Here is a 22,668-nt window from a genome sequence, read left to right as displayed (position 1 = left end):
GAGCACAAGGTGTGATGCACTCTGGACAGGACGCCAGTCCATCGTAGGGCCGACAGACACAAACACAGACACGGACACACATCAGGGCCAGTTTTCCCACAATCCAATTCACCCACCAGTATGTCTTTGGTGTCTTTGGACCGTTGGAGGAAACCCACATGAACACGCGGAGAACATAGATACAGTATCACCCCAGGAATCGAACCAGGGGCCCCAGAGCTTTAAAGCAACAATGTGAACCACAGCACTTCCATGCCTCCCCAGTTACTCTTCTATTAACTCATATTTGCATATTATCCTGGGCAGATCTGCAGACTATGCTGATCCTCTCATACACATTTGTAGGTTCAGCAAGTAAAGAGACTCAGTACCCGGTAGCTAAGTATAGTGATGCAGTCTAAGGCCTCCTATGTATTCTGAGAGAACTTTTAAAACCAACAGCCTCACAATTATAAGGACATGTGTTTTAATTGTCTGCAAATGATTGAAATGTTTTAGTTTAAGGATAAATCAAACAGAAATAAAGAAACTGTCATTCCTGCATCATTAGGTGTGCTTCTGCACAATGAAGGTGCAATGAAGGCTACAGTGTCAAACAAATATCCCAGGTCAAAACAATCACTTTTTTTTGCTAACGATCTATTTTTAAAAACCCGAGGGTCAAGTTCTAGGACTTTTGATCCTAAAAAAGCTACAGAATTTTTGAAAAAACACAATGTTATGTAAACCACTTGATAATTTATAAACTGTAAAAGATATAAACTTATAAACCTAAAAATCACACATACTGTAGATCAATACTCTTTTCTGATCAAATACCCTTTATTCTTCCCTAATGTTGATATAGAAGTTGTCTAATATCTTCTAAACAAAAATGACCCTTAAGAACTAATGGATAATTATCACATGAATTTCAATGAGACTGCATGCCTCACCCTGTTTCAGCTGATGTCTTCACTACATGCGTACCTAATACACACAAAAATTGGGAAGGTTTCAAAATGAGTTTCACTTTTCCACTTTCTGGAGAAAAAACAATATTTTCATAACTTAACATATTGTCGACAACATTAATTTTCTTTCTTGTGAAAAAATGTGTGATCACAAAGTTCTTATTACCCACCACTGTGGGATCTGTAAGGAGGACAGAGCCTGCTGTTTCTGGGTTACAGAGTGTGGTTCTGCCTGTGTTTTCAAACCAGACCTCCTGAGTGATGCCTTTCTGCTTGAAGTACCCTTACCTGCCAATGAGACGGGACAGGTTTTTCACTGTTCTGTTAGCGTATGTATATGCACTGTATCTTAAAAATCTGTACACTTACACCCACAATAAAGATGACCTCTAAGCAATGGAAACATGTAAAATATTTAGCAAGTGTCTCATACAAAACAAATGGAATGGAATTATAAATACAAGCCTGAGCACATTTCCTATAATGTCTTCAAGCATAAGCTATGTGAATTCTTATTCCTGTAGCATCTGTTTCATTTTCAGGAAGGAGTGTGTAGATTTCTGGCTTTGAGACCCAGAGCAATTGTAACTGCTATTTGACCTCTGGGCTTGAGGGTAGTGGAGATGTTAGGAGACTTGTGTAATCTTCCCAGCGTGATGAACCTTCAGCATGTTTCTAGGGTAACCAAAGAGCCCATTGTAACAATACTGCTTCCGTGCCTTTCTCTCTCTTTTAAACTTGAATACTTGAAAGGTTTGCAGGGTATTCTGGTATCCCTGGTATGCAGATGAAGAGGGGCAGAAAAAAAAACCCTAGCCGAAACTAAAATGCTAATCTCATTACCACTGAGCCCACAGCTACAACTAAAATGCTGGAATGGGACTTCTGCTGTGAATAAACCAGGCTCATTAAGGATGTACTTCACAGTGGAGGGTGAGAGAAGGGTCCTGAAAGCTTGAAGATGAATATGTTCAAGCCTGCAGAGCATAGCCCTCCACATGCTTTTCCTTTGTGTAATAATTCACCCCTCTCCAGGAGCACAGAACACAATTACCGAGGTACAGTGGGAATTTAGAAACTTGTAGACTTTCCAAATAGATTTTAGTAGCACATGCATACTGTACATAAACCCTTTCCTAAAATTTCATCAGTCTTGGAGAATTTCCAGAAGTGGTTTGTGAGCACGACTGCAGTAGAGGAAAGATGAACGCTCAATACACACGCAGGTTCAGTACAGTCCCACTCCATTCCCTCCCTGAGCAGTACATTGCCTGTTAGTCCTTGAAAGCCACGATAAGAACTGAAGAGGGTATCTGGGAATCATGTAATACACTGACTGCATTTGGCCTCTTTTATCTTTCAGTAATATAATAAGGTAAAAGTTTATGATCAGAACATTTCATCCTCATTGGATTCTATAGAGCCAGTGAATCAGTCACAATTACCAGCCTAGACTTAAAGGTCACTCCACGCATTAATAACTCCCTCTACAAAACAAATTTTCTAATATGCCTTTTGACCAGCTACCAATGACCACTGGGAACCACCATATTGTTTCCCTAGAATGTTTTTGATGTTTCCTAGTCAAAATCCATCATGGCATTTAGCAATTACGTCAGCATCTGTGAGACAGAACTGAACACCACTGGAATGAGAAGACTTGACATCCGGCTAACCTTCTTGTTCAGGATAACGAAGCAAAGAAACTGTGCTTTGGGGCTAATAAGCTCGCAAGGATGTGTCCATCTCTGTCCTGACTCACACAGTCGCTGCAGGGTGACAGCATTTTTAAAGTAAACAGAGAGCCCTGACTGACCACTGGGTGAAAGACGTTGCGTGGTTGAATGGAATTCAACACAAGACCATTTGCTACACTCTGTGTTACTACAGCGTTCCTAACCTCTTGTGCTCGTCTGTATGAGAAGAAAGTCACAGCATCAGAGGAACACATACACTGCATTGCATAAACCAGGCTTAAAATATCTGAATCACAGAGAAGCGCTGTCACACACTTGCGTGAGCTAGTGGTTTGCCTTATGTTGGTACTGTGGACTCCGTGAAAGAAAATGCAAATGTTGGGTATTTTATCTAGAAGCAGAGCAGTACAAGATGTCTCTTACTAATGAAAGCAGCTGCATTATTAACTGAGAGTGTCTAAGCCTGCACATGACGTTCGTTAGCATTATCATGAAGAATCCAATACACTTTGTAAATGGAAAGGCTTCAAGATCACCTTACTCACCTACATACTGGCCTGCAAAGTAGATACATGCTGTTGGTCTCTGTTCGTTTAATAAAGGCCTTCTTCCATATGTTTTTCAGTCTTCTGTTGTGATGACCCAAATCAATTATGTTCCCCTCACTCCTCTGCAGTGGCTGAGCTCTGCTCCTGGTGACTGCTCACTCTATTAGCTCCGAATTGTTTGCCTGAATGGCAAGCAGACTTCCTCCTATTCTTCTGTTCTTTCCCAACTTAGTTTTCCTGCCTCCTTTGGAGCGTTTTCCTTTATTAACTAAAAATAGATCCTACACAAGGTGAATTGGAAAAAAACCAGCAGGAAATGTGTCACAATGAGAGAGAGGGGATTATGTTTTGTCCTGCTGGAGTCAGTGTGTATGTGTGGCTGTGAGTGAGCACGATGGTGGTGTTTTGTTCAAGAGCGGGTTGTTTTTCTTCGTTCCTTTTTTCTGCTTGTTTTTTAACCTTTGTAATAACAGTTGGGATCTATTCTTCGGTTTACGTAATGGTAGCTTTCAGGTACAGGGCTAACTTTCATAAACAGCACAGCAGTTTTACATAGAAATATAAGAACAAGCATGTCACAAGGTAAGGTTAATTATGCAGTTACATAAAACTAAGAACGTCTCAAAGGAAACAATTAACAGATGAAAAACTTATTTGTGCTGTGGACCTTATTATGAGATATAAATATTCAACATCTTAATATTTTAGTTGAAAGACAGGTAACCCTCTAACAAAAGCAGTCCAAGTATGGCTTGTAGATTTCTGAGATGGCACTTTTCTACAGAAAACCTTATTTGTTTGGTTATTTGCATTAGGATCCCTACTTCGTAGTACGACAGTTATACGAGTTGGCTACTACAGTTTAGATAGATAGATACTTTATTGATCCCGTGAGGGAAATTGCAGTGCAACAGCAGCTTAACACACACAACCCAGCCACAGTGTAACGAATTATATAATAATAGTACAATACATACAATACAATACAAGAGTTACTCACAGTCCGGACACACAAGAACAAACTAGAACAGAACAGTACACAGAAAATCGTATCACACGTATGAATATAAATATAGATGTAACCATAGATATAAATATAAATGTATTGCACAGGTCCCTGGCATATATTGCATATTTAACCCCATTTCTCAATTTTACTAAAGAGTCTGTGTGACTGCTGGGGAGAGAGCTTGTTGCATTTTCCTAACAAAACATTGGAGATCAGAGAAAGCAAGGGCTGTAGAGCCAGCCTTTCCACAATAAACAGCTGGCTAGCCAGGACACCAGCTGTTCACAGCCAGCCCTTTAGCAACTATCAGGACAAAAAGGCTCCAGATAATTACAACACATATATCAAATCTCCAAGATTAATTACTTAATTTCGCAGCCTATCAGAGGAAGTCGACATCCTGAGGTTTAATCCTGTACAGAAACCTGATGGAATAACAACTGCTGCCGAATACCAGTGAAGGTCTGTCTGTGGAGCACTTAACCTCACTGTAATAAGTGATTCTTCCTGGTCCCAGGTCCACAGTGGTCACTGCTATTCCACCGGAACAGGTAACCATCCACAGTGTGAGAGGATCTACATTCCAGGCCGGACAGTGTCTGTCCCAGAGGTCATTGTGTATGTGTATGTGAGGACACTGACAGCACACTCACTGGGAAAGAGGGCTCTGTTAGAGTTCACCTAGTCAATACCTCAGTTAAACTCATGAGCAAAACTGGTAAAATACAGAGAGGAAAACCACCGCATTGCACTACTCACAGCTGTTTTGTTGAAAATGAATGAAAAGATTAATCACATCAAAATTCATTCCACTGAATACGTGGAGGAAATCACAGCAACAACCATCTGTTGTTTTCACAAGAGTAGAGTGGATAAGGGTTGCCAGTAAGTGAGAACTATTTCAGAACCAAAACATGTACTCTCGGCATAAATGATGCAACTCCGAGCTTTTCTGCTGAAATATTCTGTGAAACTTTGGAGGCACTCATGTCCTGCTCATCTGAGCAAGCTCATGACTCGCTCTTGCTTCTCTGTTACAGTGAGTGGAGCCATGCACCAGGCCAGTACACGCTAACGCAGGCTTCTACTCATCTGCCTGCAAAGTGAAGACTGTGGTTTTCAAGGTGTTAACATGGAGGGTTTCACCATGTTTGTGGACCACAGTGCTACAAATCCATTGCAATAATTTTATTTAGTGTGCTTTAGCAAGCATCTTTCTAAATTAGACCTCCATCTCATCAGTTTGTATTTTTATGTTTCAACACACTTTAAAAACAAATTACTTTATGAGTCATTGCCCTTCTCTGGGTCCTATCTCTTGGCACCTACTAGAGTACGTTGCTGTGTTTTTAAGGGTGTACTGAGCTCTTTGGGGAGTGCGTCTCTCCTTCCATTCCTTTGCTGGTGCTACACCTCTTCGGCAGAAATGCGATATAACCAAATTACAAAGTTAAATTGTCTTTCTTATATGCACTTGCTTTGTCACTTTATCTTTATAACTGTTTTTACACCTAGTGTAAATTGTTAGGAGACGCTACTTTTAAAGGTGCTGTATAAAATAAAGTTTATTATTAGCAACGTACTTCTGCTACAGGGCCTGGCATTAGGCGAGTAAAGAAAAAAAACAAATCATCCTTCAATGCTTTCTTGCGGAGGGGAAAGAAATAGAGGGGAAACTAGTCTCCATCAATTGTCATTAGGTGTATTTCAAATGAAAGCATACAGTCATAGAATGAACCCTAAAATTAGAAAACCGCGTCTGTGCTGCAGTGCTTTGACTGAAAGAATTCTCAAAACTGAGGTGTATTGTAATCATAAATGAAACTGCCAACAATATTAATTCTTTGGGGATAATTCAAAAGGGATTTATGAGCTCTACCATTTTTACAGCTGTATCAGTACCTCCTCTAATATCATGCTCAAATATATTTATTGGTTAGTATTACATAGCTAATAATTAGAGAGCATAATATACCAAGAACGAGCATGAGCATCAGAAGCAATAGCATGTATTGCTTTTTAATGCTTCTCCACATGTGTGCTCAAGTGTGGCCTGTTGGAAGTTCTGAGTGTGAAGCCCCACTACCACCTTTACAGTTCCAGAACTGATGCCGCCAAAGAGCGGTCTAAACACTTTTACCCTGTAAGCAGCAAGGCTGCCAAACCATACTGAAGCAAGCTCAACCAAACTAAACCAAAACAAAAACACATGCGACATTTCCTGTCCGAGTTCCATTAGCAGATCCATGGGAAACAATGCCCAAAACTTGGGAAACCAACATTCAAGCTCAATTGTTTTGTTCTGCTCGCAGGACAGGATGAGGAAATCAGGAGCTAGCATTCCCTCAAAACTTGCCCTCTATGAATACATAATCAAAAGCAGCTTAACGGCTTTAAGTGCAGTCAATGGCCATCTGGACTGTTGAAGAGCTACAGAACGGCTATAAAACTCTTCCAGATGAATCAGTCTGGTACAGTCGAAGGCACTTCTGGAATGTCACTGGCGTGAATGGAATCAAACCAGGATGGTCAGGCTCCACAGCCATGCAGCCACTGGAGTCAGTGCTCATAGGGGCTCCAGGAAGTAGGACAGCATGTTAAGTATGTCACCTAAAGCAGAACCACAGAACACAAGCGGCCATGGAGCAATAAAATAAGTGACCGTAATGACGTGTGCGAGCGATGAGTATTGCTCCTCTACGGGTTTTTTTCCCCCCCATTTTAGAATAACCAGTTTCTTTATTATACCTGATTATTACTATTAACGATTTGGAATCGCCGATTGTGTCCGTACACCTGTGCTCACAGCGGCCACTCCTGTACCCTCCGTAGCCCTGCCCTCCTCTCGAAGCTCCGCAGTGATTGGGGGAGAGGCGTGTCACTCCAGCGACGTCATCCCGAGCCTGCAGGTCGCCAGGATGCCACAGGGAACGGCTGTGATGGGATCTGAGACAGTCCGAGATACCTAATCCTAACCCTGTCCCCATGCAGCTTGAAAAATAAAAGGGGAAAATAAATTGTCCTTGTCTAAATCTCATGCACAGCAGATGGTCTGTTTTAAACTTGCACTACGAAAACACCACATACACGTTTCAATTACGCTCAACCTTCTCCGTCGTGGATACTCTCACATAGGTCCAGTATATTCACGGCGGAACCTAATAGAGTTTATAACGAAAGTTTGGGAGGGGTGACAACAACCACGTTCAATCAGACTCAGCCGTCAGTAATTCGCAATAACTGCTGAAGTCATTGCCTCTCCTAAAACACTATAAATACCGTAAGTGACCACCTTCACTCCACCACATTCTCCTTTCTGCAGCTGGCCTTTGGTCACTCCTCACCCTGCATTGGCCAGGCCCTGTGGCCAGGGCGTTAGACCTCAGACTTATCCACCCCCTCTCCCAAAATGGACGTCAAGGTCAGTGCCCAAATGGCACAAATGTACCTTTTAATATCTTGAGTTATCTCTGAAACTACACACAGTACAGACCTTCATGTTTCTGTGATCTTTCTCAGTACAGACTTTAGAAAGAAATATCCAGGACAAAACATAAAAACCAAAAACAAAAACGCATTTTATTTTCTTTCTTCAAAAGCCAGTTTCTCACGTTGTGGGAGACTCAGTATTTCAATGCTTCCAGCCCTATAAAGGCTTCTTATAATTTCTACATCTTTTAAACTTTTTTTTTGCACTTTTCTGGTTTTATACAGTAAATCCTGGCGTGTGCAGTACTGATAATAAACATGTTTAGTAAGTTGTAAATACTTAATGGCTTTAATTTCTGAATGGTGAGGATTCGCGGAATGACAGCTATTCTACCCAATCAGATCTAGAGCCGGTCGATTTGAACCTATAGGGCTCCAGCAGCTATCTTTGTTGCAGGATGTTTTGTTTTTGAAAACTCGTGAATTTTCAAGGCAAAGTAGTAAAATTAACTCGATTTCTAAAGGTAAGGTAAATGTTCTTTATGTATTTTAGCCTTTTTTTTTGCACTTGTGTTTTGTTAGAGAACCGATAAATTATAGACACCTGCTTCTCTAAACCGAAACGCGAGATGAATGGAACTATGAAAAAAATGTTCATTTGCTTTATTCTGATATATCTAGTTCCGAAACGCAGTTGTTAGGTTGTCTTGCGTTTATGTAAAGTATAGGATGTTGTGTTTTGGCTTTTGGTGGTAAAAATACATATTCAAATTGCTTAATTCTTCAGTGTTCGGGAAAGAAAAAACTTTTTAGTTATGCATGAAGAAAATCATGATTCCATTTGAATTCACATGAAGCCCAGTACATATCTACACATAATGCAGTAATTACTTATTCAATTGTGACTCTTAATGACTTTTGCAGTGTGCGGGTGACCTACATGTACAGTGATAGCAGGGAGACGCATCTGATGTTGTCTCTGCTCTATCCATGCAAACCAACATTCTGGGCACTGTGTTGTTGTAAACTTGACGTGTGAAAGGGTCTGGTTTTGTAGACATTAAGTCATGCCTCACTAGTAATTCATACAGTGATACAGTGTGTCCCCACTTGGATACAATGTGAACAAATAGTAAGACTTTTTTTGCTTCCCTTAGCTTCTGTGTGCATTTCAGCACACAAAAAACACATTATAGTTAATCATAACTTAACGATGCACTGCATGAGATACTAGTGAGCTGTGACTGCAAAATAGGACACTTTCACAAGTCAAGGTTATTTCACTGGAGAAATTTGTAAGGAATTTGCAGCATTGAAAGAAAATGTGATATCCTGATTATAGTTTAACAAAGACTTGCTTTGTACAATGGGAGATGTGAACTGGCTCACTCACGCTGGCCTGTGCTCTTACACATTGGCTGAAGACCGAGCTGACTTTGACTGTTACCCCTGAGCATTCTGGGGAGACAGGAAAATTCTGCACCACACTTGTAAAAGAATAGTGAACCATCCTACACTTAATCTAACCTGTTTACCGAAGTCACTCATTTCAATTTGCAAGACAATTTAAATGGAAAGGTAATTATTTTATGGAATGCTGGTTTTGAAATAGTTTAGATTTAATAAATATAATACTTAAGTACTGCACTGGTGAAGTTTGCTGCGGGTGTAAGTAAATGTAAGGGGGGGTTTTTACACTGAAGTCAGTCACCTTTACGAACCATGTCCCAGTGGTGTATTGCAAGGCGTCACCTTTACGAACCATGTCCCAGTGGTGTATTGCAAGGCTGATGCTACAGGAGGGTGTTGTCAATGCACAGACTTGTCAGTACTTATCCAGAGGAGAAGCACAAGGCCAAATTACCAGAAACACAAAAAGGAAATGCTGGTCAGTCAAATAAAGATGAACTGTCAACCAAAGTGTAGCACTAAACTTGCAAACAGTTGTGGCAGCTTACAATCTTAATTTCATGACAACTCTTGTAAAGCTGTGAAGCAGTATTTACACAGTGACTTAGCAGCAAGTCAAGAATGCATAACGATTAATTCCATCTTGCATATACAAAATAAGTGAAATTAGCAGGTTTGAAAATGCTGTAGTAAGGCAACAGTACCATTTAAGTCTTTACAGGAAGAAATGCTCGCTGTAAGGAATGATGTATAAAGTTTTTGTGACTTCAGTAATATAATCAATAGACATCTGAGTCATTTGTGCTTCTGATTACATTGGATTTAGCCTAAGAATTGAAATAATTTGTAATATTTTTAGTGAGAAACATCTCTGCCTAATGCCAAATATACTCTCTGTGCCCTTTCAAAAATGCAATAAGTCCTAAATGCAACAGTACTACCTCATATTATATCAACAGTACAAAAATGAATAAAATGTTGCCCTAGTTATAAGTAGTTTTATTATAAGCATTTAAACACGCGGGTATCTGTTTAAAGAGGCAGATATGATTCAGTTTATTAATAACTACTAGCAGTAGCAGCTCCATGGAAATAGTTGGAGAATAGTAATCGAGATCGCACTTTGTTAGTAGCCTGAGTTCTGTAATAAGGTCATATTTCCTGTATTTAAATTGCAATGTCCCTGTGATGTTACCTGCCATGTTTTGAGGTATTTAGTCAGTTTCATTGCAGATATTTATTAATTGAGAACATGGGATTTTGAAAATTCACAACTTATTGAGCACGGATGATGCATTGTTCAACAAGGGAAATTTGGCATTTCGGCATAAGGTAGCCATCAGTGGCTTTCTTAGTTTATACACTTTACCATAGTGAATTCCTTTTACCCTGAGGCAATAACTCAGGTAATAGCAGGTTTAGTGATGGAATATGCCACATTTCACTGCAACCTGTGCAGCTGTTCCCAAAAAGATTTTTCAAAGTGATATAAATATATTCAATTGATACAGTGCTAGCGTCATGGCCGAACAGCCAAATGTGGTGTAGACTGGCAACATGGAAATTGATCAAGGCCAGTTGGAAATTTGGGAAGAAAAAAGGGAACCTTACAATCACTACAGGCTCGGAAGTCTGATAAGAGAAGAAATTATAAATTTTCATATTTAATTCAGTAACCATGTTCACTAAAAGGTTTGGATCAATGGAACTCGCAGAATGTTTCAAATACCATTATAACGAGGTGCACGTCCTAGGGTTAATTGAAAAGTTTGAATGCATCAAGGCTTAAAAGAAAACTTTTTAATGAAATTCCATATTAAAAATTAAGTACAACACAGGAGAGGTAAAAGTAACCTAATAAAACTGCTACATTTAAATATGAGCTTGTATGATGCAAAATAATTCTCAATGTACTGAATAAAACCATTAAAGAGGCTTTCTGAATTTCAAAAGGTTTGTAAAGAGATAATGCAACTGGTCTCAGTGTTTCACTTTTAAAACAAAAGTTAAGTGCTAATCATTCCACCTTGTGGTCAGATATCCACAATTCAAAAACCAAAACCCAAAACCCCCTTACCTCATTATGCCCCTTTTCAGGTACAGTTTAAGTTTCTTTTTTCCCAGGATGCTTGTTCTCAGCGAAAGGCTGTGCTGCAGTCTCCAGCTCTCATCAGTCTCTGCAACTGCAGTGACAGAGCCTCAGACTATTCAAAAATCCTACCTGAGACACAACGGCTGTGTCTGGTCCCAGTCCCAGTGTCCTGGAGAAGATAGTGGACAGGACATCAGGCAAGAAAACAAACAGTGCAGCATGCACATCTTATCTCTGCCTGCCTGACACAGTGAGCCTCCTGTTTTGCAGAGAAACCTTATCAATTACCTTGTATTTCAGCAGGCTCTGGCTCCCTCTAACTGCTCTGCCAGTGGAAAAAAATAATAAAACCGAGCAGTGTCCTGGTTGTGCCAGTGAACTACAGCTATAAATAGCCTCACGTTTACAGGAAGCCTATGCTAACTGTTCTGCAAAATATCTGTGCACTGGAGCAGAGGAGTGTGAGAGAGGGGAGAATAAAAACACCAGGAGTGTACTCCAGTATGTCAGGACAACCACTTGGTGAATGTGAGTTGGCAATAATTGACAGGGCTGCTCAGTCAGCAGCGCCACTTGGAGGATTGCAGTAACGGAAATGATCAAACTGAGCACATTTCAGCAGATGTACATTTCAGGACAATCCATCTACATTTTGGCTGCAGAAAGCACATTCATAGATGTTAGTTAGTGGGAAAAATAACCTTTTAAGAGTGCTAGTGACCCACGTGTGACTGGAGTGTGACGTGCTCCAGCTGAGATCGCGATCGCATCTCCAAGATGTTTTCTGCGCATTGGCCACAATCGGGTTAGATAAGAGAGCCAATAGAACTGTATCCGTTATCCTTTCTGGATTAAGGCGTCTCACCGTCTTTAACACTGACTGCCTTCAACTCTCCCGTGGAGTATTTTTCATGTGCGAGTCCTTTCCTAAATACCTCCATGACAGTTTTAAAAAAAAAACTTTTTTCAAGAGCTTTGGACTGGTTGTTTTGGTCCCTTCACCTTTCCTTCTTTTGTTAAAAAAATGGAATAGAGTGTAAAGGAGCTTGAGATGATGTGTTAAATTCACAAGCTGTTTGTTTCAGTCATGTGAAACATCTGCCGCTCGGTGCTCTGCGGAGGGTCGCATGACTGTACAGATTTGCAGTCTTAACAATGAAGCAAAGGCTATAGTAGAGACTGGGAAATCACAGGCTGTTTTCTCATTCTTCTTGGGATTCACATCCCATAACGAGTCTGATCGGGTGTTCAGATACTTCTGATAAGAAAAACTTTTCTTGGGGAAATATATTTTACGTGAAGAACGTATGTTTAATGATAAATACCTTTCATTTTCACCGTTCAGCATAGGTTACTTTGACAGGCAGAGCAAGGGAATGGTGTAACATTTTTTTGACTTTTTACTGGATGGGCTGGATTGAAACATTTTGCTTCATAGACATATTGCATAAAAAGGCAGGGTTGCTTTAATAGGAGTGTATTATCGGGTCAGACTTGATGAGTGTACACGGCAGTTAAACTTAAGAAAATAGGCTTTTCTTGTAAGTAAAACCAAACCGAAGTTAGCTGGAAAGATGCATCTTCAGAAATTGGAACAAGAAAAAGGAAAATAACAGACATACATATATATATCAAAAATACTGATGAGGTCCAAAATCTGAAAAGGGATAAAAAAAAAAATATGGGCCTTTTTTACATTCTTTTACTGCATATGAAACCTGTATAAGTAAATAGCAAAGCTAGAATACCAGTGAAGATATAGGAGTCAAAGGTTATGTCCGTCTGCTTTAGTAGTTCTGGGGCTGCGCATGTGTAAAGTTGGGTTGATCTTTACAGATTGTGGCATGGACTAGGAGCTGTCAGTATTTTTATGTCTGGGTAATGAATGTATGTCTCTCTTTTCTGAAGGGCAGACAAAATGACTAATCCATGATTAAGAGAGAATAAAAAAATTAAAGAATAATTTCAGGAATACAGGCTGTAATGGTTTTCTTGCTTATCTGTCAGTCTCTTACAGTAGATTATTTTTTCAGTGGTTCACAGTTCTCTCTTGGGACCTACAGTACATTCATCTGAAGGAGATCAGCTGAATTTGAGGTCCTCTTCACATTTTGTCATAATGCTATTTTACTCTGTGCTCTTTTGTAAAAATGAAATCACTTTAATGACGTATCCATAATCGTCGCTTAAATTCACACAGCTTGGTTTCATTTGGCTCGTGCAGTCGTGGTTTAATGGATCTGTACTATGTCCTGTGAGAAAGCTAGTCAAACACGTTGCAGTTACTATATCTGAAAATATTGAAGGGTTTTCAGGTCCTTGGCTTCTGTACTAAAGCATCTACTGCTGTTTATGTGCATAGTTTTTACACACTCTCACACACACACTGCTGGGAGCTCTCTGTGTGTAGAACAGTGGAACAGTACAGTCTGATCTTAAGAATTTACAGCAGGGGTCTCGGACTCAGTTCCTGGAGGGCCATGTGTCTGTTGGTTTGTGTTCCAGCCCGAGCAGGCAATTAAACAACCTAATTGCTTTCTAAATTAGACCTATGTAGGATTTTTCTTAAGGTCATTTACTGGTGATTACACAAGACATTCACTTCAGGTACAGTTAGCATTCAATCACATTGGAGCCTGGTTAGAAACAGTACAGTAATGGAGCTAATTAAATAATTAGACCAGCTAACGGAGAATGTAAGACACAAAAAGCAGAAGAAAACCGCAAGATGTACTCATTTGTACAAAAAAGAAGGGCCTGTGTTACTGTAAGGTGAAATGTAACAAGGCAGATCTGATTGAAGTTGATTAATTGGTCTGGTCCGATTTTACTATTACCAGATTAGGTAAGACTTTTTCAATGATTAACTGTACCAGTACAGCCGGTAAAGTTAAAAAACAGACTTTACCAAATATATATGTGTATTAACAAAATATAATACAATAATATTATATTATACATATGATATAAATGTGCAAAGTATCAGATATAAATGCTTTATAAATGGATACTTTAGTGTCAATAAATCTATTTGCAATGAATGTATTAAAGTTTGTTTGCATGCCCTAAACTATAGGACATCTCCAGTGACTCATGTGCTGTTGCGTGTTGTTTCTGTGTCCTGTGCTGGGGTCTGTACTGTAGATTCTGCAGCTGTCATTGCCCTGGAGGACTGTAAGCCCCATGGCAATTTGCTGTGCTGTAGAAAGGATTTAGCTCTTTAAGCCTGTCAGGGCGTGATATTCCTTTAAATCCAGGAATGGATGTGTGGGAGCCTTTCTCTGAAATATTCGTTTTGTAACGAGATGACCACGATTGTACACCGTGTTCCAAAAGTGGTCATACTAGAACGTTGTATAGTTTGAACTTTCTCTCCACGGTCACTGGGGAGCCGGAGACTATCCCTGCGGGCACAAGGAGGGCACATCCTGGAGGGGACGCCAGTCCCTCGCAGGGCGCGGACACAGACGCGCACGCACTCACACCAGGGCCAGTTCTCCCAGAAGCCAATTAAACTCCCAGCATGTCTTTGCGCTGTGGGAGCAAACAGGCATGACTCTACATTCTACCAGTAAAATCTGATGCTGTAAACTGCATATCCTGGTGTTCTGGATAGCACTACTCCCAGCGAATATTCTCACAGCTCCTGAGTGGCTTTGCGCAGCTGCCATGGATGTGGCACCCCTTCACCATAGCGTTTACTAACTCTTCCTCTGCCCGGACAGATTTGTGTGACTCTGGGGGAGACGAGTTATTGCTCCAGTGCTTTCAGAAGTATGTCTGGGGTGGATATGATCTTTATAGATTTTGTTCTATTTAGTTACCACACATGAAATCTCTACAAATGTAACATAACGTATAGTCCTATGTAAATGCAATGCAGTTGCATACACCGTATGTCTAAAAATGTGAATATCTGAATCTGACATTAATATGTGCCATATTTCACTTGACTTGAAACCTGTATTAAAAGTGTAAAAGTCTTTCCTTCTTTACTGTTGACAAAATGAAAAAGCTTATTCCACACTTGACCTCATCCGCGTATACACAAGTGAAACGATGCCATTTCATTACCCTGACATAACAGGAAAATTAAAATTACATTTTTTTGCTGTTTTGCACAAAGTCAAATATGAAATTGATAATGGGTTAATGAGAACTGTTAGATTATTATTAATTGACGTGGTTGGGACCCGGCAGGGGTCAAGCGAATTTTAGCGTGTGTCTTGGCAGAGGTCATGTGACTTTTCAACGCATCGCAGCAGAGGTCACGTGATCTCTGTGCAGCACAAGCGGTTTATTCAAATGGACTTACTTGTGTACATGAATTCAGTTAAGTACTTTACTGAAGCAATTTACGCTGCTTACAGAATCTAAACCATGTAGAAAAGGTGGGTGCCGATGTTTAATAAGGCCGGGGGGTTCACAGAAATGACTCTTAAAAGTATTTCTCCCTGTAAGCTGAAAACTGATCAGCCTTGAAACATTCGGCTCACAACAGCAACACATCAGAAAAATGTAGCAAGGAATTCAAAAGAGCGTGAAAAGATGCATAGCTTCTCATTGTGAGTTTTTAGCACTTTCAGGTTTCACTCTGCTGTGTCTCTGCCCTGGGAGATTCCTGGCAAACACAGCGGAGGTGTGAAATCCCCCTTGGTTCATGACCCAGAACAGTGCCTGTTGATTCTGAACTGCAGGAGCTGCAGATGTAGGAGATGGAGTTGCAAAATAGCACCAATGTGCTCAATGGCAGTTATTGCTGGAATCAACACTAGAGGATTTATCAACAAGATTGCTTTTACTGCATTTCTGAACTGGCTGATCAACAGGCATAGAAGGAGCTCATGAAAACCCCAATACCAGTATACCGACGGCACATACTCACAGGTGTTACTAAGTAACTACCTCCTGTTAAATCCTCACCATGAGTAAGCAGCTGTCTGCTAAGGTGCTGAGCTCATCTTCATATCGCTTGTAAGAACTCGAGGTTGGCAGCTAGTATTAACCCACTCCCCCAATGACTTGGACTCTCATGACAGGTCCTGAAGGGGCAGCCATCTGGTCATGCATGATAGTGATGCTCCATCTGGTCACCCCCACAGGACTTTGGTGCTTTCACACACGCACCCAGTGCACATTCTGGGCTCCCCTGCCCTTTAAAAGCATGAAAAAGCCATCTGTGTGATAACAGCCAGCATGCTGCAGTAACTGAAGCGGTTCAAATTGGCTGAGTTATTAAAAAGGCAGCTGAGTCACAAACAGAGAAGTGAGAGGAGGGTTGTTTTATCTGCACACAGCCCTGTTCTTCAGAAGGATGGGGAAAAAGACGTATATCTGTATGAATGTAGTGTTTCAAATCTATACAGCCAAAAGATTATGATTAACAAGCAAAAGACCTAAAAATATGATTGCAGAAATGTCCTTCTCTCATTTGTTTCCTAAAATGACAGCTAACCATTAAATCATTAAAAACAAAACTTGTTTTGGGGATGTAAATTAAATGATTCTGCCTTCCTTGGACAAACGCAAAGCAATACCAACATCTTCAGGAACTTACTGAAAATGTTTCCCATTGTTGTTTTATTTTAATGTAGTCACATTTTTCGCCCGGTCACCAGATTGTGAGTCAGTACAAATCACAACCAGGTGCGTTTTCACTATTGCACAAATCTGTCACAAGAGTAGTTAACCGAAATAGGCTTTGTTCAGCATGGAGAAAGACATCAACAATAATACAATCAGACATGCTGCTGTGACCTTCTGTACCTGAACAGAAAACCACATTGGCAGAGAATCCCATCACACCAGGCCAGTAAAATATCACAAACAGTGATTTATTTATAGAGGTTTAATATACATCATAATATGAAAGGATATTAATACAAGAGCCTTTTTCATGTACAAATAACAATACATAAACTGGTTTTCATCTCTTTAGTTTAAATGTACAAAAACTTACTCCAATGGCTGTTCTTTAGCAGCATTGCAACCTGGCAAGACTTTTAAAATTGCAGTTAAGTGCAGAAAATGTGTAACGAGTAGAAAATGGAGAACTTCATTTTTTTTTAAAAACAAAGGGTAGAAAAGCAACAAACCTGCCTGCTCCACAGGGCGGACAACAAAAACAAATTAAAAATAAATGCCATTGTCCAATGTTCCAGACACAGAGAAGTACATTTGTGTAATTTTTATAATACAAAAAAATGCCTAAAAAAAGCTTCTCTCAAAGAATTTACAATAACAACATTCTTTTACAGTACATACTGTATAGTTCTGAAATACAACTGAATGATACTAATGCAGAAGGTTTCACCATTGTGTTTTCGAAGCCAACTGTCCTATACAGTATATCAAAGTAGAAGAGAAGAGTTTGTTGGACAGAAGAAAGGCTGGAGGACTTGTTCACTTATAAAACATCCATGGAAGGTTTCTGACTGGTCGCTGAGCTTTTCCCAGCACTTGTCCATTGGATTCTTAATGACTTCGGGGGAGAATCGGAGTTCTACCCCATAAAGCTTAAACTCCTTCTAAAAACAACTCATCATATTTATACAATGCTGTTTTCCATACAGGCACCACATAGTAGGTTAAGTGTTATCTTCATCTCAAGTAGAATATTTTTTTTCATTTGTTTGTTTTATACAGTGCAGAGTATATGGGCTTCGGTTACATAAGCGTGCTTACTGGGGCCGTCCTGTCGGCGCGCGGCACTACTCCAGCTCGTCCGCGGCCACGCAGTAGTTGGGCTTGTCCGAGTGCACGAACCCTGGCAGACACAGGCACCGGTACGAGCCCTGCGTGTTGGTGCACTTTGCGTTCTTGCAGAGCGACATTTTATTGTTGAGTTCGGAGCACTCGTCGACATCTGAAATCACAACACAGAAATCACAGCACGGGAACCGCAACGTTGGTGGGAGCCTCTGCCCAGCTTGGCGGATGTATCGAAAGACGGAGCAGGCCACCCCTGGGAGTGGAGCGTAGCCTGCGTCTGTCTCTGTGTGTCTTCAGTATTGGTCAGGGACTGCAGAAATCTGTTTAACTGCACATTTAGTTTACCATTTACACTGACGCAGTCAGGTGCAGAGGACGCCTTTAAACCGAACAGTGGTTCTCGCATGGAAAAACTACGTGGAAGTTCATTTAAAAAGGAGAACAGGAGGCATTTCTTTACCCCAAGCGTTGTGGGAGTGTGGAACAAGCTACCATGTGGTTGAACCCCATACCTTGGCTTCTTTCAAGAAACAGCTGGATGAGATCCATGGATCACTGACGTGCTGGCTACCAAACGCAGCTCTATGGCCTCCTCTCCTTAGTAACACCTCTGGTGTGCGCTATGCTCGGTAGAGAAGGCCGAGTGGTGGCGGGGTGGCCCTGTGCGGCGAGTGCAGGGAGCGTGTCGCGGCAGTGACCTGTAAAAGGCCCTGCCACACCCAGGCCCAAAACGGCCAGCGCTCACTGCGACTCCCCGGAGCTGGGGTGCGGCCCCCCCGGAGGCCAGGGCGCGAGAGCGAATCTCTTTCTTTCTCTCTTCTGCAACCCTGGGGCTTTGTGACGGGCGGCGGGCGGGTGGCGGCTCCCCTCGCTCTTACCGACGCAGGCCATCTTGGCCAAGTCGAGGGAGTAGCCGTCGAAGCAGTCGCAGGTGTAGCCTTCCTGGACCCGCACGCAGCGGCCGTTCTCGCAGCCGTTCAGGACGCCGCACTCCTCCGCCCTCAGCCCCTCGAAGGCGTCGTACTGGTCTGTGAGGGACAGCGGGGGGGGGGGCAGGCGAGCGTGAGCACGGACGGCGAGAGGACGAAGGACCGGACGCGCAGCCCGGCCTGGAGGATAGGGGCTGCTGGGCTCTGGCTGGTCAGCCACTTCCTTAGGAGGGCAGTGTCGCAGTTTTCTCAATTCCGTTTACAAGAAAACATAACTTATCCTCTTTACACCATCCAGAAATTGAGCTACACCTTCTAAGTAAATGGCTTGTGAAAGGCTTTAAATTTATTTTGCAAATATTACTCAACGTAATCTAGCCGTGCTTCGTCCAGTCTGCCTGAAACATCTCTAGTGTCTCCGCTGCTCGGCTCAGATGGATGCACGGGGCCTCTTCAGAACGGACAGGAGGAGACGCCACTAGATGGCAGCAGCAGGCAGCATCAGTATTGTTCCGATTTTAGAAGCGAAGGTTACACTTACGTTCTTCGTCGTCATACATGGGCAGAAACTGGGAATCGTGGGGCGGCGAGTCGTACTCCAGCCCTGGCACAGGGAAGCCGGGCTGGAAGGGCGTCAGGGCGTCCTGTCCGTATGCACGGCGCTCGCCAGGCCCGGGCAGGTTGCACATGGTGGTGTAGTCCGCTGTGAAGACGGGGAAAATCCTTTCAGCGTGGATAATGCATCCATCCTTTTTCTAACCGCTTCATCCCATGCAGGGTGGCAGGGGGGGCCGGAGTCTATCCCAGCATGCCCCGGGCGCACGGGCACACCCCGGACAGGGCGCCAGTCCGCCAGTCTGCCGCAGGGCGCTCACTCACCGCAGGGCCAGTTCTCCCAGAAGCCAGTCAACCCACCAGTATGTCTTTGGACTGTGGGAGGAAACTGGAGCCTCTGAAGAAACGCACGCAAACACAGGTAGAACAAATCCAATCCGCGCAGCAGCACCCCAGGGGCTGGAGGGCAGCAGTGCTGACCACTGCGCTGTCCTAGCATGAATCGTACCCGCGCTCATTTTGTTCTGAGGTTCCAGCTGAGTGCTGTGTACACAGCACCCAGAACGCAGACTGTTAAGGTTGTCTTGCAGAGATCGTGGGAAGCCCCCAGTTAGGTGGAAACTGTATTGAACTGGGAGGGGGGTCAGTCCACTCTGCCTCGCCAGAGCCCCTGCAGGTGTGCATTCAGGACACATGGCGAACAGCCCTCCCTGAGTTAACAAGACAAAATCACTGTGGGCTGCCAAAAGGGGTACATGCTGCAGAGGTCCATTCCACTTTGATGAGCAAAAAGGGTGTAGAATACACCACAGTTGAAACGTCTAGGATTTTATTCTTCCTACTTTCAACGTGGAACTAACTCTTACTTGTTTTCTGTGTACAGTACTTGGTGCCCCTTGTATACCCAGGTGTTACACTACCTGTACGAAATAGTGTTAAAAGGTGCTTTTAGTGGTTAGGAAAGAACAAGGGAGAACTGGATCCAATACGTCTGAAAGCAGACGTACAGTAATCAGTGTCACAGCTTGGAGAGCTGCTGGGATCATCAGCACATCACTTCACAGGGTCTCCTCTCCTAGGAGCTCAGGGTTCAGGCTGAATTACACTCTTAAGTACCTAGTTACACAGTGTGAAAGAGGCAGTACACAGCACAACGTCACTCTTCACAGATGCCCCATATGTGATACTCAACCCAATTCAGTAGCTTAGGAGAAACCCATGACTCCTTGCAACACAAGACCAGCACAGAAGATGCAGATTAACAGAGCAACCAGTGCCCTCTAGTGGAACCTGGTGAGTACTGGACGTTTTTTCACATGCAGCATATTTTATGTTTAGGAACAAGTAAATAGGTTTATTCCATGCTGAAGAAGGCTTCACAGTATGCTTCCTCTTCTCGTTTCAGCAGGGAATAAACCCATTACTTGTTCCTTTGCAGACTACGCATGCTGATGCAGCTCCCCACCTGAACTAGTTTGTTTGATATACTTTTCAGTACTGTACACTAATATTTAACTGCACCACTCCTCTCTGAGTTGATACTCAGTAAGGAAATAATTATTAATCATTAGCAGGAATAATTATACACTATATTTTCTTATAGTTACTGAACCCAGGGCGGCAGTGCTCTGGATTTGCAATCCACACCAGAAAGGTGCACAAATCCGTCTCCCTCATTCCAACTCTCATTTTGGATGAATGAACATTGTTTAGGCGATAATTTAATTGCACAGAAATAAGTCCTGAAATTCATGTTGTGTTCGATTAGGGGAAAATTCCTGGTGATTCGCAAAGCGTGTACAATATGCATTTTATGAGAAGAGAGAGAAGAGTTTAGCCTGATGAGTGAAATGGCAAGGACAAAACTAGATGGAAGGTCATGTGAGCATAGTCAAGAAAACATAAGAATGTAATAGTGTTGAATAAAAATGATAACTAGACTGGGCTATCAATCCATAAGCACTTATCATTTTCCCATAATCTGAGTGAATCTGTCACAACATAAAGCCAAGACCCCCATGTGTTTAATGGTTCCTCGGAAATTCCTAAGTGTTCTCCGTAACACAAAATTCTGCCTGCCCTAGTTGTAATTCTCCTTCACAACTTCCAGCTTAGGCCTGTTGTAACCCCTGGGTCCAGAGCGGACCCCCCAGCTCTTCATTCATCTAAACCCCCGTCTCGCTGCACAAGTCTTTGAACCACGTTACATCTTGATGCTTCATCTTGCTTACCTGGGCAAGCATGTGGTATTGGCAGAGAAGGCCGCTGTGGGGGTTCTGCTCCTGAGCCTGCTCTTGTTCCTGTACGTTATTAGTACCACGGTGGGCCATGACCACCAAGTGGAGGTGGTAAGAGGCTCCTCTGAATTGGTTAAACGTCGTCAAGGCGTCTTGACACTGCACTTGCTTGGATTGCCCAGCATCTAAAGAGCAGCGCAGACCTGTCTGATCCCCGGGCCCGCGCTGGAAATCTGCTGCATTCTCAAGGGACTGACGTACCTGTGTTCTTCATGGGACAGAAAGCGCACTCCATGCCCCAGGCCTCGCCGTACAGACAGCAGCACTCGGCGAAGGTGGTTTTCCTTCCCGGCAGCGGGTTGTTGCAGGTGTTGCCCTCGACAATGGTCTGCCAGCACACATCCTGGAACACCACGCCCTGGCCCCTGTGCTCTGGGAGCGGCACACACCAGCACAAGCATTAGGCCTCCGTAGCAGGGACTGATCGACAACTCTGCTCCAGGACCTCCTTTGTAACTTTAAAAGATCAACTAGCGCTAAGCCTGGAAAACTGGCTTTGGGAGGGTACGTTTACTGGGGGGTTTTGATCGTGATGCCACCCCTTCACGGTAAAAGCTGCCGAGGGTCTCTCATTGCTTTTCCCTTTCAGGTTTCGACTTCTCTCTCTGCACAGTGTATTCTCATCCCTGTTTATCACCACCACCGTTTCCATGACGTCACATAACGAGGTGCCTAGAGCTCAGCCACCCGGAAAAAAAGGTGCGAAAAAAAACAGGTCTTTTCCACAGACACAGGAAATGACAGAACAAGGCCTTTCAGAGCTGCAGGTATGACACCCAGCTGCGGAATACAGCTCCCAGACACAGTGCTGTCTGCCACATGTTTCTCACAAGGTTAAGAGCAGCTCAGGTATAGAAAAAAATCTGTTCAGAGTTAGAAAAACTGGGCACATGAGTAGGGAAAAAAAATAAAAGAGTGGCCAGAGGGAATCAAGGGCAATTTTTTTTTAGAACATTTTGCACTTTTAGAACATGATACCAGATTTGAAGGGTGTGTACATGGAGAACAGACTTTTGTTTAGCTATTATATATTAGATA

At 42.5% G+C, this 22,668-nt stretch overlaps 2 protein-coding genes across 10 annotated transcripts in view; both read right to left on the bottom strand.

The window, feature by feature from the left end:
* rasgrp3 (RAS guanyl releasing protein 3 (calcium and DAG-regulated)) overlaps positions 1 to 11,649 on the bottom strand; it is a 47,439-nt gene extending 35,790 nt beyond the window's left edge. Inside the window, exons 1-3 of one of the 5 annotated variants that reach the window (XM_015362967.2) lie at positions 11,427 to 11,649; positions 11,124 to 11,307; positions 6,956 to 7,198 (exon numbers count right to left, since the gene is read on the bottom strand). The gene's annotated coding sequence lies outside the window, so the exon portion shown is untranslated. Of the gene's footprint in view, positions 1 to 3,195; positions 3,518 to 6,955; positions 7,199 to 11,123; positions 11,308 to 11,426 lie in introns of those variants that run through there. The other 4 variants (XM_015362966.2, XM_015362970.2, XM_015362973.2 and 1 more) reach the window with 4 other exon arrangements.
* Positions 11,650 to 16,971: 5,322 nt separating this feature from the next.
* Positions 16,972 to 22,668, bottom strand: part of ltbp1 (latent transforming growth factor beta binding protein 1) — a 99,578-nt gene continuing 93,881 nt past the window's right edge. For all 5 annotated transcript variants that reach the window (XM_015362996.2, XM_015362999.2, XM_069179882.1 and 2 more), the window contains 4 exons: positions 21,832 to 22,002; positions 19,320 to 19,481; positions 18,728 to 18,877; positions 16,972 to 18,003 (listed from right to left, as the gene is read on the bottom strand). In XM_015362996.2, coding sequence (XP_015218482.2) covers positions 17,849 to 18,003; positions 18,728 to 18,877; positions 19,320 to 19,481; positions 21,832 to 22,002 — 638 coding nt within the window. In that variant the 3' untranslated portion in view covers positions 16,972 to 17,848. The remainder of the gene's footprint in view (positions 18,004 to 18,727; positions 18,878 to 19,319; positions 19,482 to 21,831; positions 22,003 to 22,668) is intronic.

This window comes from Lepisosteus oculatus, chromosome 17 (assembly GCF_040954835.1).
Source record: "Lepisosteus oculatus isolate fLepOcu1 chromosome 17, fLepOcu1.hap2, whole genome shotgun sequence".
NCBI lineage: Eukaryota > Metazoa > Chordata > Actinopteri > Semionotiformes > Lepisosteidae > Lepisosteus > Lepisosteus oculatus.
Note: the sequence above shows the minus strand (reverse complement) of the source record. Positions and strands in the feature narration are given on the sequence as shown.